Raw genomic sequence first — 19,280 nt, 5'->3', positions numbered from 1 at the left:
TGTATCCATTCCTTTTCTCACATGTTTAAATATCCTTGTAGAGAATGACTGGTTTTGGTCACCAGGTTTCAAAAGTCAAAAGGAATTTTTCCACATTCAGTTTTGATTTCTATCTTATCACATGTCAAAGTGATAAGATAATTTTACAAGATGTACACACATCCTACTGTTAAACTGGTTTTTTTCCCAACAAAATGAAAAAAATCTCGTTTTACTCCATAGTGTCATAAAATACCTCAGAAACTTCTGTATAAGGTAGCTCATATAAAAAGCAGTGACAGCCCATAAAAAGCATATTCAACTATTTTTAAATACACTAAAACCAAAAATGCAACAACAAATTGCAAATATCAGATAGAATTTATAATGAAATTAAAACCAAGTCATATGGAGAATACTGATAGTCTTTAAATCTACTATGAAGCTGGAAAAGGCCATTCTGCTGCATCCAAATACATATTTTGCATTATTTTAAATGTACAGTAGTGTATTATAATAGTAAATCTTGTTTTCATATAGCACCACAGTGCTTTATATAGAATATCAACTTCTTTGTGTATTATCATCAAAAATATTTAATTAGATAAACTATGTCTTCTTTTTTGTTTGGATTGTATTTTCCAGCTACTGGTTTCAGAAAATTAGCATTAGTTTAGTTCTTCTCTTCCTGAAGAGCATACATTAATTTGTAAAATCAAGCAAGGATGAAAATGTGATGGAAATATAGGTATTTTTCTAATGAAATATTATTATTGCATTATAAATTATTGATGGAGCGCTTCTGGAACTATTTTCTGATATGCTCATTCTTTTTAGGGAAAATTTCCATAAGACATATTGCTAGACCATGTTTGGCTTTAGATGCACATTTTCTAACAGTACTATTAGACTATGGTTAATATAATGGATTTTTAAGGCCTATTTCCAAGTCCATACCCATAAAAACATTGTGTTGAATTCAACTGCAGAATTGCCTAATTGAGAAATACAACTTACCCCTGTGCCTTAGGTACTTTTACGGTACAGCTGACGTTTTACATACTTATATTGTACAGATACTTGAAATATTGCAATGCTATTATTACATCTTATATCTTAGCAATGTTATGCTTGCACCACCTTCTTTTATAAAGCAGAAAATGTTACCTTGAAGTACTGTTTTAATGTGAAGTTCTAATACTTAATTGAAGCTGCAATCTGAACTTCTCTTTCCGTGAAATCAATGACCAGGTGTGCTAAATGATTTCTATTAGGCTAAAATAGGTAAAAAAAAGTCCTTGACAATGTCAGTAGATACCATACCTACTTGGTAAGCTCAGTACACTGCTAAATGTTGGCACAAAGGTTGAGAAGAGACCCAGGTGCTTGCTAGTCTTCTGGCATCAGGAAACAGAGCAGAAAAGCTTCTCCCTTAATTCAACCATGGAAGTAAGAACTTACTGATAAATTTTGATCCTAAAATTCTAAGCAGCAAGAACATCTTTCTTTATATCAAGTAGGTACACAAGGCATTTTATGTTGAACAATTTACAAAATGGTTTAACCAAAACCATTTTTTTACTCAAGAAATTCATCTTAGTACTTACCTGTCAATATCCTGGAGTCCAAAGGATCATAAAAGAAATAGTTGATTAAAAATCAATGCAAAGCATACTATCTACTAAAATAATAAAAATAGCAAACATTGGAATCTAGTTTAAGAAATTTCTCTTGGCTTCCATTGTTTTTCCCTACCTGGTCCATCCCAATCTTCAGTCTCCACAGCAAGCTGCCCTGGTTTCTCTGACCTTGCATCGCCATCAGATTCTGCTGTCTCCTGGATGCCTTCTTCATTACCTGAAAAAACCACCAAAGAAATACAGTATTGACATATTTCAACAGTAACTTTTAAGCAGAGCTCCTACAACATCCAAATAATGCTTACATGCCTAAGTGAAAAGATATGTACGTTTATAAACAGAGGGGAATAAAAATACTGGGCACGTAAACATCTGTCAGTTCTCAGGGACTCAAGCCCTGAATATTCAGTCCTTCCAGTTCCACAGAGAGACAAATCTGGGAAAACAGTGTTTATTCCATATGCTTAAAAAACAGAATCACAACTTGCACCTAATTCTGTAAACCAAAGCACAAAAAGTCATTAAGTTTGCATGCACAAATGAGAAAAAGAAATCAGCTTGTTTCCTCTCAGGAACATATGCTTTCAGTTATGAGTTTTCTTGAATTGACACCTAAATGTTTCTTAGGCATTTGCAGCCTAATGACACTCAGAACAAAAGTATGGTCCGCTAAACATTCTGTTTTTACACACTAATGGAAAGCTAATCTGTGGTATTTCAGCATTTAAGGAATTTTTCCTTGAAGTCATAATGTAGCATCAAATCCCTACAATAGTTTTCTCCCTATCAAGCTTTATTTAAAGAAACGTGACATTTCTTATGAATTTTAGAATTTTCATCATCCAGAAATACCTGAAAGTGTCTGTCTGCCTTCAGTTACTACCCAGTACAAGTTTATATACAGGACACACAGAAAATTATGAAAAGGTTAAATTTTTAGAGATGACAATTTTAAGGTTCCTTGTTGAAACTGCACTCTTTCAGGTAAACAAATATTCTAGGCAAAGTCTGTGCAAAAATACTTTGAAATAACTACCACAAAAAATTACACTGAAGATGAGGTGTTTACGTATTAACAGAAAATAATCTGGCTACAGTAATGTGTTAAGTGACATCTCTAAGTGCTTATCCAGGTCGCTGTTTTACTACATTTGTATTTTTTTTAAGACTAATCTATCCAAGAAACTATTGCATAGGAATACACTGAGACGAATGGAAAAAAAATCAAATCTACACAACTACATCAGTCAAATAGGACTGAATTATGGTTTGAAGCAAACTTTTTATAAAATGGTGTCCCACAGAGAAGTGACAGGACTAAAAAACAAATATGGTGTACTTTAGAATCTGAAAAATCAGACTGTTTGTTGATTTAACAAACAAGAAGGAGTAAAAAGCACATCAGTTAAGCAGTAACTTGTAATTTTTTCCCCACTCATGATAACAAAAGCTGTAATTAGCAACATAGGTAAAGAAATGTGATTAAAACAAACCATGCCAGATTCTCATACGTTATCACTGGAGCTATATTTATACCAGATAAGATTGTGACCCAGAGTTTTCAAGTACATGATTATATACAAACACTATAAAGTATTAACTTCATGTCCCCATGTAATGGCTTGTATTAAACATTCTTCCTTGCATTCATAAAACAAACAGTTTTTCAAATCTGAAGTATATGAGCCTGATAAACTACTTCTCACACAAACACAATACTATATTCACTCCAGACTTTGATTACAAAAATATAGTTCAGGGTATTTGTAGTGCTAAAAACACAGTCCAGTATATTCAGAGGCACTTTCAGTGTCTAAAATAAAACTTGAATACAAAACCTATATCTAGTATAGGGTTTTTTTGTGTTAAATACACTGTATAATTGTGCCCAAGCATTTGAAGTTCACATGCTTCAGTTCAATCCGAAGCTACCTTTCAGAAGACAGTCCTAAATACTCACAGGCTGAAAAAGCCATCAAGTTCTTGCTAAGCAGTTTTAGCAATTATTTGGTTTTAACCAACTAGCCTATTTTGAATTAGCATTTGTACAGTTACTTTGTAGTGATCAGACAGAGCTCTCTGCTTTCTTTAGGTGGACTGAAAAACCTGTTGGGTATTTTTACCTTCCTATTTCTACCTTCATAGCTACTTAGAGCTACAACAAATTTAATGAAAGATACACAGGAAAGTTTTTCAAAGTTCAAACCTGGTAAGATCAACTCCAGTTTCCTTGAAAATGTTGGAAAGTGCTTCACAGCAAGGGCAATTCTTGTTTTTTAACTCAAGCTGTATAATCACCACAGAAAGGTCTTCAAATGTTCTTTGCAAAGAACTTTTATACTAAAGGAAATATTTTTCTTCCACTGTAAATAATAGAGTTATATGGACTAAATCAGAACAACAACAACAACAACAAAATTTAGAAATAATTCTTTTAGAAATAATTCTTTTAGATAGAGTCTGATCATGGAAATTTTAGCTCCAAAATATTAAAAGTTTTCTCACATTATAATATATGCCAACCTGGTGTTAACCTGTAAATTTGAGCATTCTTCCAAACAATGTAACCAACCAGAATATCAAACAAATTAAACTACAGAATTAAAAGAGGAGAAAATTAAGTAAAAGACTGGGATGAAAAGCAAAAGGACAAAACCACAGCTAAGGTACACAAACTATAGCACGCAGTAATTAAATATTTGGGAGATGAGGAATGATCTGAAAATATATGTTAGCAGGTAACTTTTCATTAACTTGCTTCTTCAGTGTTTCATAAAATATGGAGTTACATATTTTTCATAATCAAGTTTTCATGAATTAATGCATGTCTTGTGCAAATAGAGTAGATAAAATGTGTAGAATTTACATTAAGGAAAACTTTGCTTTGCATCTAGAAGTATTCTTAATTATTTTCATTCATGTTTTCTATTATTTACCAACTGCCAAGTGCATGCATTACACACCTGAAATACCACCACACTGATTTCTCCTGTTCCCCCCTACTACTCCAATCTGCCTATTAAACCAACAAATGGCACATTACTGTTGATTTCAGAATCCTCGTGAGGGGAAGAAGAGAGGCAGACACTGATCTCTTCTCTGTGGTGACCAGTGACAGCACCTGAGGAAATGGCCTAAAGTTGTGTCAGGGAAGGTTTAGGTTGGATATTAGAAAAAGGTTCTTCAACCAGAGGGTGGATGGGCCCTGGAACAGGTTCCCCAGGGAAGTGGTCACAGTACCAAGCCTGACAGAGTTCAAGAAGCATTTGGATGATATTCTCAGGCACATAATGTGACTCTTGGTCCTGTGCCGGGCCAGGAGTCAGAGCTGATGATCTTAGAGGGTCTTTTCCAACTCAGTATATTCTGAGACTCTGTGAAGTCTATCCCAGGTTCAGTTGAGCATCAGGGTCAGACTGAAATGGGCAACCAAGACAATCCATTTGGTGTTGGAGACACTGCAACTTTAAAAAGCCAAAAGGAGGCTTAGCAGAAGAGCTGGTAACAATACACATCTGTCAAGATTTTTTTTCTTCTCTTTCCCCTTACTTAATGCTATTTTAGCAGCTAACATCTGTTTTGCACAAAGGAGTTTATTTCCTTACAGAATTTATTTTCTTTCCATTGTTTACTCTTTTTGTTCAGCCACTGACTACTTTTCAGTCTCAAAAAGACTATTTTTTTATATTTATTTTAGAACTGATTATATTTTTCTTCAATTTACTGCTGTAGACACTTAATTGGATTCAGGAAATGAATTATTTCTTTCTTCCAAGTCCAATCAAGTGCTTTTTGCCTTACATATACTACCAACTTTGCTAGTAACCTGTTGATTCCTTTTAATCTCATTGTTTTGTTCTTCCCATGCTTTTTTCTTTACTTTGCTGCTCAATTACATTTTAAGTTAAAGGAGAAATAACTTTTTACCATCAACACCAAAGAGTGGTATAAAAGTATCAGCAATGATAAATACTCTAAAATGAAGCAAAATCTGGTTCTGTTTGTTTTTCCTTGTAGCAGTGAAGATTGGTAAGTGAATTCTGTCATTTAAAAGAACATCGCTGCATGAAAAAAAGGCTCTTAGGAGCAAGGTTATATAATATCATAGGTTATGTTTAGTCATGAGTCAAGTAAGTCTACTGGAATTTCAGCTACGTCTCTATATTTGGTATTAAACTTAGGGCAGAACTCATCACCTCTAACCTTAGATGCCTGAAAATTAAGCTAGTCCAGACTACTTATGTAGATGCTCCTATAGACAGGGAAGAAAGAAACCTCCTGAGTGACTCATCCTATTCTAGGATGCCTGAGATATGAGACCCCTCTTGGTGACTGAGAGAGCTGAAATGAATCATCCTCTTAAACACACAGCTTAGACTAGGAAACTATCTTTAGTCAGCTAAAGTTGGGTGAAACAAATCTCTGACTTATGCTGAAGTGCTGAATACACAAAATACTGCTTAACTAAGAGGAAAAAAAATCTTATTCAAACAAATTCAATACTGTAATGTGGATAGAATTTTCATGTTGGCCTTACTATCTCTTACCACCATTGACTATTTCTGTTGCTCTTCAAAAACAATTCAAATTTTTTAATATGGTTTTTAATACCCTGGTGTTTATCCAATAGACAATTCGCTGTAATTCAAGGTGGTAAAGTTGGTCAAGAAATCTGAAGACTGTAAAAGAGACATATCACCAGAAACATGAGAGGGAGAACTTCAACATCTCTGACAACACTGACAAGTAGGAAAAGAGAGACTTGAATATTAACAAGTAATTTCACTTTAATCTTTTTAACAAATTAAAGACTTCCCAATTTGTACTTAATCAGCTTGTGCCACAAGTAGTTGCAGTATTTTAAAGAAGCACATGGGTTAGCAGTTCTTCTCAACCCTGCTGTTTTAATCCATGTTGTTCCTATCAGTATTAAGCTCTAGCAGAAAGTCTTGTACAATATAACTATTGAACTTTCTTGACTAAGAATGTTATAGCAGCTGTTAGGCACTCTATAATGTATTTTGCAATCAGCTAAATCAACAAAGTATTTTTAACAATGAATAGTTCAGAATTCACAGATCTACTTTCTTGTTCATAACTGCTTATCACAGCACAGATATCATATATGTTTGCCAGGTGCTTCCTATAGTTAGGATACCTTCACAGAAGCCGCTCACAAAAGATAAGGTCAAAAAACAGATGAAAAATGTATAAGCTTCATACACTCATGGTTTTATCATCAGACAAAATAACTTTGGGTGAAGGACTGTACCAGTCACAAACAGCACATAGCAGCTTCTATTAGAGTGAGAGAACATTAAAAGTTTGAAATCCCATTTGTGTTCCTTCTTCTTGGCAGCATAAATGTAAACTGAAATTGTTAACATCCTCATACAGCTGTTCAGAGCGAAACATCACCTCCCAATTATAATAAATCAATTCAGAAATAAACTGTTGCAAAGCCTGTAGCATTTTGTACTGCCAAAAGAGAAAACAGACATGATGCACAGACTTGGGGAGTCACTCACTGTTGACTTTCATTTGGTGAGAACATAACCTTATGTGTGCTAACCGGACGGTGCGACTGACTGGGAATGGGCAGGCTTTCTGGGGATAGAGGGGAAGTGGCCCCCTCCTTTCTGCCACAGTCTACAGTGGCAGTAATTCTAGATCCAACCAAAGAAGGATTCTGAGACTGTACATACAAACTAGATGCTAGAGCTTCAGAAACTATATATCAGCGATCAAAAATTGTCCTCTGTTATTCGCTTTATCCCAGTGTCTGTGACCAGTAACACAGCTTACACACACTGATAATTCTACTCTTGAATCCTAAGAAACATGCAGTAAACTGAGAATTATTGCCAGGAACCTCTCTTCAGAAGCCATACTCAGAAACTTTGAAACAAATCACATATAACTTCAAATACAAATACTTATTTAATTCAGTGTAACTTACTTTTAGCAGCATACTCTATTCTTAAGAATACCAATGACATGTAACAGACCTTAACTACCCTTCTTGTGGATTACTTCTTTTAAAGAATTCTGTGTACATATTTAACTCCAATTGTAATGGCAATACAAGTTTTCAGTAGATATAAAACCTTCTGGGTATAAAATAATGCAAAAAAATTTTTTTAAATAAGCTCTTGGTATGGTAATAGAACTGGGAGAATAAAGATACAAAATAAATTGTGTGAAATGTTTCTGCACTTTGCCATATTTGGCAGCTGGTGTGAGGACAAGGTAAACAACTACAGTGGGTACAGTAAATGGGTTTACTCTACAAGCCTTGCAAGGACAGAGAGACAAGGAGACAGAGAAACAGAGGAAGAAATCTGGTGCCATCACTACCAGATAGTTACCACTTCATCTGATGTATATCAGAAATAATTTCAGTGAGGCCCATAAAAATCAACTGAGATACCCTACTCTACAGTAAATACAGAAAGTATGAGCAAAATCTGGCCTTCAGCTGCTTGATTTGCTAATGTACCTGAAAGAAACCAGCACTTGTACAAGTTAATCTACTGCATTTTATTTCAGATTATATTAATCACCTCAATACTTTGCTTCTTTGCAAGCAATTGTTGTTTTCTGTCATGCTGATTAACAATAATAATTTCTCCTGGGATAAACCTCATTTGAAATAACTGTTGCCCTAAGCAGTCTTAGAATTATTTATCCCACAAATGTCAGAAACAATGCATTATCTCTTACCCTAACTTTTAGGATAGATCTACGAATATCTATGTGTTGGCGAGTACCTACATAGTGCAAGCTGTTAGCTCTCCAGAATAGTGCTACAAAACTATTTTAGTTCCTATTAAAATTACCACTCTGTTTCACAAAATGACACTTTGACACATTACATTTCAGCACAGTGATCATGTTAAAAAGCAGTGTCAATTATTTCTAACCATTTCAGCTAGAGCACTTTTCTCCTGGGATAAGACACTGCTGTGCAGCACGTTCATCTAGACTGAGTCTGGCCTTCCTCTTTCTCTAAATGTTTGATATATTCTCATTAGCACCACTGTTTGCTTTTGAAGTTCTTTCAAGACAAGGATCATTCATTCAGATGTATTTCCTGCAGAAGAACAGTGAAAGTGTTCTCTAAATTGTAAGCCAGACTTCCTTTTTATTAATTAGTTATATATATATATATATATATATATATATAAAATCTCCTCAGTTTGAGGGAGCAACTCTAGAGACATCAGTGTTACAAATGAGCATCATTCAGATATACTGGCTACCCAACAGTTTCTATTGATTTAAATGAAAAAAAAAGAAAAAAAGTCTTGCATCTTTTCAACCTTTCCCTATTAAAACTTCAAATAGAAGAACACTATTAGATATATTCAAGTTCCAATGTGAGGTTCAAACTCCATAGCTCTACGCACTTGATTACAAAAGCAGTAGAAGCACATTTTAAAATATATTTGCATGCCACAAACAAAGCTATTGCTTAGTATGATTTTCAAAAATTATTTCAATGGAAATCGACAATCCATGAGATTCTAAACCACCTGCAGTGGAACAGAGAGACTACTTCACAGAAACTCTAACAAGTTTCAGACTCTAACTTTGAAGGCTCTTCTAGCAAGTTCATATTTCAGCTTAATTATATAAAAATTCTGTTCCTTCCCTATTGCAGAAATATTTCGTCTCTTATGAAAATTCTTTGTCCGACAAAGAAAACCCCATTTTACAATGTGCAACTGAATTCGTTATCATATACAAATCCAGTTTTCATGTGATTTCCACACACATAACGAGCAGTAACAGATATTTTTTGCTACACAGTGAAATTTTAATTTATCTTGTTGTAAACTATTGGATGTTTTTATTTGAAATAATCAACCCTTCAGATGCCTCAATATCAAAAACAGTGAATTCCCTATCATCACAGGTATGTTTCCATATACATGTTGTATTACACATGGTTTCAAAACCAGTCTAGACTTCCGTTAGTCAATGTCAAGGAAAATACTTTTCAGTCATAAATAAATGCTTCTTTTTCTCTATCCAGCAGCAGAATCTACCCAGCAATAATATTTGTCTTATTGATATTTGTCCAGTGATGTCATAAATGTGGCTTTTGCTTGACTTTTACTGATCCTTTGAAAGTTAACTTAGTGTAAATATACCCACACCGACCCATATAATATACAACCTGTGAGCAAATCTGCTTTTTGGACATGAGTTGGCAGGAATTTTTTCCTCAGTGTCTCAGAAATTTTCAAAAGTATTCAGAATTTTTGGTGTCAGGGACACCAGAGGACAAAAAAGGCAAAATGGACCTACATTTTAAATAAAATTAGAAACAGATGTACAGTACACACGAAATAAGAATATCTGGTGAAATTTGTCATTTGTGCATTTCATATTTTAAAGAAGATTACCCTTATTAATTTGCAATTCATATTCTGTCAAATTTGAGCTCAAATTTAAGTCAATCCAAGTTCAAGTTTTGTGACTTTCTAGAAAGGGGACATTACACTACTTGTTGTAATCAAATAATCCCTCCATGAATTCTATCCCTAGCTGTGATAGAATTCAGAATTTCATTGTTCTGAAAATGTGCTGACTGAAAAGGCTGGAGTTGCTTTGATAAACTGCTTAAAGTTGAGTAAGCTGTTTAAGTGTTTCTCTCACTTTTTAATTCTGCACAGTTAAAATAATGTTTTCTATTTGGATCTATGTATTTATTTATTTAAACATAGCTTTCCAGTTTCTTTTGAGATATAGTTTTCTGCTTGATGACCAATTATTTAATGTCTTGAATAAAAAAAAGCTTTGCTTTTTTAACTTGTCAAATTTTTATCCAACTAAAGCTGATATTATACCAACATGGATTTTAGTTGGCCTGAAAATATGGCCTGAGAGGTTTAAATATGGGTTAGCAGTAAACAGAAAATTGTGTAGAATAGACAGTCTTGTATTTTTTTATTCTGGTAGCCTTTCCATGCTGTCTAGTGAATGGTGAAAAAAAAATAAATAAGGAAATCAATCTTTTCAGATATCCCCTTTCCCTTCTAGCAAGAAAACAGGTGGTCCTCTGAGATCCAGTAACAGGAAAGAATGAGAAAGCACGAGAGGTAAAGCACAAGGTAAATGCTGATGATCAGAAGAAAAAGGTCTCCCTTTCATCCTGCTAGGATCCAATCTAATTCTGACTTAGCACCATTCAAAATCTATTATCAGAGAAGTTTATTCATTTCTTTGTCCATATTCACCACCTGACGGACAGTATGGAAGATGCACAGAATTCAGTTGTTTCAGCTGAATAGGATACAGATAAACATATGAGAATGCTCACTCGGGGGAACATGAGAATCCAGCAGTGTCACAAACATGCACACAAGTCAGTAAGAGGTAACTATTGTGTTTTTGGACGGAGTCACTCTGTGAGTTCTTATGTATATTCTAGTTATCTGAGGAGATGAAAATACATCACACACATACATGCCTTCTTCTGTTTCTGATTACCAAAAATAATTAATGTATCCTTCATTTAGTCAGAAAGCCTACATGAAGAAAATGCAATGAATTAAAATAAATATAAAAAATTTAAAGGAATATGAGCTCCAGGAGAAGAGAAGTATTGCCAGGGAAAGATAATGTCGGGCAAAGGGAGGGAGGGTGTCTGGTGCCAAGCAAAGCCGAGGGCTGTGCAATCACCTCTATCAGTGCTCTATCAGTGTCTACACTCCAGCCAAATCCAGAGAAAACAAGGAGTCAAAGATTCAGGTCAATAAGCTTATAGGCGATTTGCACAAACAGCTCCTGCAGCAAGGTAAAAAACAAAGTCATATTGGCTTTTCTTTTTTATTCCTTCTCTTTGAACTCCTTGGTCCAAACACACCCTGGAAATGTCAGTGTTATATGCAAGAATTTAAAGAGCTGAGCTTCTTAATCCCGTTAAGAAATAAGAACAAAGTTGCCTGTAAAGATCTCCTTATTGAGTTCAAAGTGATTATGGTATAGCTGCCATGTACTGATCCTACCTCCACTTGCTATAGCGAAAGAGTTAGAAATTTGTCATGAAATCCATTACTGAAAAAGAAAGAAACATTATTGATTAAGAGGTTTCTGGTTAAAAAAAGGAACAACAACAACAAAAAAAGGCAAGCAAAAAAAAAAAAAGCATAAATCTACTTTTTGATCCAGAAACAGAAAATAGCAAGCATATTGTTAGTCATTACATGTCTAACATGAAAGAAGCAAAGAATATTTACACAGATGCACACAGCCATACACACAGACACAAAGTCATACTCCAGAGGAAAAAGGGACACAGAGAAATCATTTTCAGGGTGTTAAGAGTTTGGCTGGTATTATAGATGATAGCATGATAGCTTTGCACATGAAGTATGAAGGGAAAGATTAATACACGGACGAACTTAGCTTTGTATATGCTTTCTTATATGAGGAATCACACTGCAGCTGTTTCCCTGAATCTCAAGCCTGGCTGCACAATCAGGTCACATGGTTTAACATAAAAAATTCTAGTCCTAAGCTGCTTTGGCAGGCTAGTGACAAAATACTGTACATGAGCAGAAAACTTGGTTAAGGTTCTGAGCTCATCACCTCATGCCCAAGCAGAATACAAGAATACAGAAGCAGGTATGCACCCAATATGCAGGCCATAAATTCCTGGAGTCTTCTTCTTGATGACTTAAAACCGTATATGAGTTTTAGACTGCACTGAATTCCACTTATCCCCCTCTTCACTCACAAATAAACATAACCAATGTATCGGGAACTGCAACCACACATCAGCTGGCTACAGACATACATCACTACAGGCATACCTAGCATTCATGCTATGGGTTCTAAAAGCATTGCATCATGAAACAATCAGTCTCCATCCCATCTCCAACTGAAGAACAGCTGGTATTGGGAAGCAAAAGCCACTTGCTTTCCAATCTACCACCAGTAGTGTTAAGGCCACTGAACCTCCTTCCACTGAGGGCTGGTGCCAACGCTGTCTCATGATGAAATACCATGGAAAGCCCACATGAGGATCAAGAGCAACAGCCATGCTATAAGCAAATAACAGGAGAATTTGACAAAATTGTCCTGGGAAGCATGGCAGCAAGAAATGGACCCACTCTCTCTTTCTAATTATCAGATATGTACACTCCTTCATTTGCCTCTTTCTCCTGGTAAAAGTCCCCCATTTTCTCTCTTGATTATAGACCTCCTCTATTTTCTTCTCCTGCCTCTTTCCTTCTCAACACAACTATTTAACTATCTACTAATTTCAAGTGATCTCTTTCATTGCTCAAGATAACTTTTCCTTTGAAAGTTAATCCCTCATTGAACACATCTTCTAGGATGCTCACAAAGGAATATAATTTGTTTAGCCAGTTGCTACCCCTATGAAGTAGCCATACCCTCCTTGCTCTTTACAGAGAGGAAAAGGTGTCACTACCATACGGCAAACAGACCAGAGTATTTTTTTATTTTTCCTGAGGGTATCTAGGCAGGATGACAGCAATCAGTGACTACAAAACCAAAGATAAGCTACTTCACATCTCAGATGAGCTTGATTTAGTACTTTGCTTTTCATCCCATCACCTTCAGCTTGGCCTTTGCATTGTTCTGCCATTCGTGCCCCCTCCTTCTATCTGCCCTTCTGAAATTATTAGCCCTATCATGCCTCCAGCTCACTTCTCTTGTCTCTGTTAGCATTACTTCGTTTTCTTATTCCAACCTATAACAGACAAAATTTAATCTGTATGTACTATCTCCTAGCTTCCAAAGTAGGTTTTCAGCCATCTAGTCTATCACTTCTCTGCATGGAAGACAGGCTACTTTCTCCTTATTCAGAATGATTAAATACTGGCATTTATCTAATAAATCTTCTAGATCTGAATTTAATCTAAATTAATCTTAATCTGATACAGACTCTGATTCCAGACACTCACTATCTGGACATTAAAAAAAAAAAAAATCAGTAAGGGAGATTTCAGGCTACTACAGGCTTTGTGTGGACACCATCATCAGATACTCTCTTTATTGGCAGTACATCAATTTGTAGTAACTAAGTGTAAACAGCAGATTTCAAAGGCGGTTTTCAAACTGAAAAAAATGTAATGCACCAAATTTTTTGTTTCTACTCTGAAGATACAGACCAGTGCAGCTTGGTAGTACAAGAACACTATGACTGTGTTGTTATTATTGCTACCTCCAAAATATTCCCTTTCCCCTAATCTCACTGTCAAAACTGCAAACAAATCAAGTGTCATCTATTATGAGGCTCTTCTTCATCCAAAAGGTTAAAAAAAAAATAGAGTTGGAAGCTTAAAACAATCCTTGGCAAATAGTAGATCAGTAATTTCCATTCTAGCTTGGAATATTTATATGCTTAAAAATTCTTCACTTCTTCACATTTGAGTGTAAACGAGGACTACATAGGAATGCAGCAAAGTTAATTGTGGATTTGTGGTGTGGTAGAAGTGTGGAAGAGGAGAAATTTTCCAGATTCCTTGTTGCAAAAGCCATTAATGAGCAAAAGGAGAAGAGAAAAGTAATAGCCAAAAGTCAAAATTCTGAAACCTGAGAACAGTTGTAAAATGACATGTAGCTCAATCAATGTGATTAATTTGCTTCACACTTTGCCGAGGCTTTCGCCTCCACTTTCTAATTCTGGCAACTATTCTGCTGAATCTATCTCACAAACCCAAATTAATAAGGTGGGAATGACAAGTATGGCTTTATAAAGGTTAGCTGTTTGCAATTTAGAGAGTAAGAGACTGCTCTCTGCTTATAATACAACCAGGTACAGTTTGACAGGAAAATCTCTTCAGTTAAAAAAGCCAAAGTTACCAAGTTGTGAACCTGTACATCCTCTACTTTCATTCCTCTGAAAGAATTGTGAGTTCAGTAAATTTTTGCCTTCTGTGCCTAGTCTGGATAGTTAAAAGCCTCTGGTTTTAGGTGATACTTGAATTTATATAGCTGACTAAGTACAAAAAGGATACCATGGATGGAGACTCACAAACAGCTCCTCCCCAACAGCTGTGCCACTTGTTCCCCACGTCTCTTGATTCTTGCAGGAAGCCCCACTACTCATTTGTCCTCCTGTTCTGAGTCAGCTAGGAAGAAACCCCAGGAGAGGGAAAGAGGACAGATAATACCTATATCTAAGAAAATACCTTTACTTTCTAGAACCTTTAATGGAAAACACAGGTGACCTCATGGTAATGACACTTAAGATGTATCCCTGAAGAAGCAGGATACTCAGCAGAAGCTGAGACATTAATAAAAACCAGCACACCTCTACTCTCTCCCATTCCATCCTTTCCCAGGGATATTCTCAACTTGCTTCAAAGTGGGACTTTCTATCACACTGCCTCTGCTGGAGGTAGATTAGTGGTTTTATGTGCCCCTTGATCCTCAGAAATTTCCTTTTCAACTTTTCTTCTGTAGCAGTTGCACTGGAGAGGCTTCAGATTCTTTTCTAACTACAGCACACTTGGAAAAAGGACTGCTGAGAAGTCAGAAGGCATTCAGCTTGAAGAATCAGCAGATGTTCTTAATAAAACATATAATAATCAAGATTCAGATTTAAGTGTATTCCCCTTTGATTCCTGATCTTCTTTAATACAATGGCCTGGATTCGGTGCTTTCCCTGAAAGATGTGTTTATTAAAGGGAAGATCCAAGATAACTTGAAATTCAACGTGAATTTGCAATATTGACTGCTATCGAAAAAAATGACATTTTTTTCTTTATTTCACCCAAAACCATAGTGTTTTCCATTGGTGGGCCCTGGAAATGTAGTGAGAAGTACAGAGAAGTAAATAAATCAAACCGATATGGTATGAACTGACAGTAGTGTATAGTCTTCCACTGCTGACAGAAGGAATTCAAGAGACGCCAATATAACAATTATGCACGTGGTGGTTTAAATATTTATTTATTAATGCCAATAGTAGGACCAGTACTTTTTTCCAGCTAAGGAAAGTGGTGTCTGAAAGGCATGTGAACAAGTGAACACGAAGTAATTGTAATACTTGTTCACATCACAGTTGCAACAGTATTAAATTCTCTGTTTGTAAAGCATTTCTGTCCACAATCTGTTCTCTCCTCACAGTAAGATTTGTAGCAACTGAACTCTAAACTATTGACTAGACTGTTTTAACCTCTTAGGTTGACTTATCAAGAACATGTAGCGGAGAACTAAATTATTTTGTTGAAAGTATGAAAGCTACATAAAGGACATGTAGAAAACACATCGTCATGCCTTCCCCACTGATGGCTGAAGACTCTGCAGGAAGAACTAATATTCTGCAGTCAGAACACTTGACTCTTCCAATAGATTTATTCGACTTTGTCCAAAACAGATGAAAATAATACAAAACCAGAAGCATATCAAGCTATCATGAAAAAACATATGTCAATATCTGGGAAAGAACAGAAAGACAGAGAAATCATCAATATCCAAATGCCTGAGGGGTTAGTGGACTAACAGAAGAACACCACCACCACAACTCCAGCTATTTGATAGGCATCCTTACCTGCAGAAGACAAACAACAAAGTAATCAAGTGGAAATCTGACAGGAAGAAGGTTAATTCAACGCTTGAATTAACTCACAGCACACAGTAGTGAGTTTTTTCTGTCAGCTGCAAGCACAAACCTTGCAGACTGAACTCTGGGTAAGAATGAATTGGTGTGACTTATGCTAAAATACCTCTATCTTCAATAATTTGCAAGTAACAAATGCACCAAAAAGGTATCTGCAACTTCAAAAGTTATCCTTTCACAAATCACTAGTTTTCTACATACATAATAAATTCTATAATAAGCTCTATTTTAATCCTAGAATCTACAGACACAATCTGTTTTTCTAGCAATGTTTCCTAGGTAGAGCACTGTTCCTAAGCAATGAACAGACATGCTGCATTGCTAGCTTCGGATCTGCTGATAATTGACTTCTGAGGCCTGTTCTCTACAGTTAAATATGGAGAAAATAACACTTGGAGGAAAAAATTAAAGGCAAGACAATTCACATCCCTGAAAAGCGTCTTTCAACACACTTAAATATTTACCCCTTACCAGACTTAACTCTATGAGTGACTCTTTTCCCCATTAAGGTACTATATTAATAGGGCTTTTTGTAGATTATAAACCAAAAAATCTTTTTGACCAATTGGACACAGTTTGGCCAGTATTCTCTCGAGAGGTTGGCTACAATGATTACCTTTATTACAAAAGAATTCCACTTCTTCACAGCTCAGATTTTCAGGCTCAAACTCTGCAGAAAAGCTTTCCTCCAATGGAAAGTCTTCTTTCGAGATAGTATCATTTTCCTCAGACAGGCACTCTTCTTCTTCATCCTCAGTGGCATCTTCAAGGGGCCCTTTAAAAAGAATCAGGAACACTGTGGCAAAACCATCTAAAAGGACAATGTGAAATAAAACCTTAGTGAACTTATAACTGGAGTTCTTTAGCTAGGTTTTCCTTCCATGGCAGTGTTCAGCACTTATTAGAATTGGACAAATAACATTTTATGGAAATTGAAATTGAAAGAGACTTTTTCTGATGACTTCAAATCAGAATATGCAAAATGTCATTAATAATATGTATTAATAATACTCGCACATAGGGGGTTTTCATTATTCATTGGGCTCTAGTACTATAACACAGACAGTTTTAACAGCGGAAATCAAAGCTATATTTGTAAAACCACATAAACAGTGAAGAGCCTTCTCTTGTTTGTGATTGTTTTTGATGCTGAATTACACTACTTAAAATGTTCCTTTTACAGGCTTTGTTAATCAAATTAAAAGTACTGACAACAGTGAATTACTACAAAGGTATTAAGAGTACAAACTTCAGTTTATTCTGCTTTTGCTTCAAGCAGCCCCCGATGGTATCTGTAATCATTTATTTGCCAGACTCTTTAGCGGACTCCCAGCCAATGGACAGGACTCAGACAGACTATCCACCCATTTCACAGAGGGAAAACAAATGTTGTGGTAAACTACCAGTCAAGGGCTACAGAAACATAAACCAGTTACAGAAGCAGGGTATGAGTTTGAATCTGAAAGGGCAGCCTGAGGCCTTTGACTTTTCTTCTAATTACCTAGACATAGTATTGCTACAGATCCTCTAAAAGAGCCAGACAGACATATAACACAAAACACTCAGGTTACTGATTGGAATGTACTCAAAAATTAAAATTTCTTCTTTCTTATATACACACACTTCAAAATCATTGGTTAATAGTAACTATTTGCTAAAGACATCTCTTGTGCAGCGTATAGAATTTTACCCTAGATTTAAATAGAGATTTGAAATAACTGAACATGTTTTAATTTAACTAAGATTTTATTAAATGTCAGTATGTTTCAAAATCCATCTTAAGACTGGATTTCAAAGGAGAGATTTCATTATACATGGTTGAGGCTTGAAAAAATTACATATTTCACTCTCCAATGAAAGCACAGTCTCATTTATAATTGACTGAGTATTTCTTCTTCAAAATGAAAGCGAGCTAGCTAATGAAAAAAAATGTGATTTGTATTTATATGATAGTTTTACAGTATTAAATACACTATTCCTATATAATCTATCATGCTGAGATACAATACATAAATGATTGTGTTGTGTTCAATGAAAAGGAAGGAATAAATTTTTAAAGAAATCAAATATTGACTACAGTATAATTTTATGTAATTTATTACAAACCAGTGACTACCTACATTTATTAAAACAGCAAAATTCACTTTAGGCTAGGTTGTGTAATTCTTGCTTCAGAGGAATATGATGGTTACTTTTTATTGAAATTGATTGAGATTCCCAGCTGGGATTCCATAAATTAATGTACCTTACTATCTTTCATGGAAATATGACTCTCTGTGCCAGCTGAGAATCTGACCAAATGAACCCACTTTTGTGGTCACACACTCGCCAACACTAGCTGTCATTCAACAATATAGCTCCTAAAATAAGGGGCTATTATTATGGCTGAAGAAATAAAGATTCTCACTATCAAAGTATCCATTACTGTTAATTGCACCTTCCAGCCACGCTGGGAAAAAATCCAGCAACTGCATATGCACGGGGAATGGAGAGTGGCTATCGCACTGTACGGAAGAGAGAACAAAGCACACGCTGGAGCAGTGCGCTGCAGCTGAACATGGGCAGTCCAGGCACCTCACGTGTGTCCAGGTTCATGGCAGAAATGAAAGCACAAGGGGTTCTGCACAAATTATCAGAAATACTGTTTAGATTTCATAATATTATTATAATGTGACATTGTCTGGTGTGCTCTCCTAGTAACATCTGGATAAATAAACTAGGAAGGAAAAACACAATGAAACAAATAATACGCTATTTTAGGGAAATGTAAATTTTTGCCACATATAAAGATGGATAAGTACCATATTTTGCATCATTTCAAATGAAGCTATAAGCCTTTAATAAATTTTCCAAATATTTTAAATTTGGGGGAAAAATTTAAACTTCAGCCAACATTTCAGTGAAAGTCGATTTCCTGCTGCATGACCGGTTCTTTGTCATTTGACTTTTTCAACGTGTCTTGCAAAATACAGCAAAAGCAATTTACCTGCAAGGAATCCAACTGGCATGTGTACATGACATTTAGGTCTTTTTCTAGATGTTACACCAGTTTATTT

The 19,280-nt window shown here is 35.4% G+C and overlaps 1 protein-coding gene across 4 annotated transcripts in view; it reads right to left on the bottom strand.

Annotated features, from left to right (window-relative positions):
• The window catches only part of ZFPM2 (zinc finger protein, FOG family member 2), a 306,960-nt gene that overhangs the window by 229,605 nt on the left and 58,075 nt on the right, over nucleotides 1-19,280 (bottom strand). For 3 of the 4 annotated variants that reach the window (XM_027657044.1, XM_027657043.1, XM_027657046.1), the window contains exons 2-3: nucleotides 16,841-16,999; nucleotides 1,735-1,836 (exon numbers count right to left, since the gene is read on the bottom strand). In XM_027657044.1, coding sequence (XP_027512845.1) covers nucleotides 1,735-1,836; nucleotides 16,841-16,999 — 261 coding nt within the window. The remainder of the gene's footprint in view (nucleotides 1-1,734; nucleotides 1,837-16,840; nucleotides 17,000-19,280) is intronic. The other variant, XM_027657047.1, reaches the window with a different exon arrangement.

The sequence above is a fragment of the Corapipo altera genome, unplaced genomic scaffold (genome assembly GCF_003945725.1).
Source record: "Corapipo altera isolate COAL_440 unplaced genomic scaffold, ASM394572v1 52b, whole genome shotgun sequence".
Taxonomy (NCBI): domain Eukaryota; kingdom Metazoa; phylum Chordata; class Aves; order Passeriformes; family Pipridae; genus Corapipo; species Corapipo altera.
Note: the sequence above shows the minus strand (reverse complement) of the source record. Positions and strands in the feature narration are given on the sequence as shown.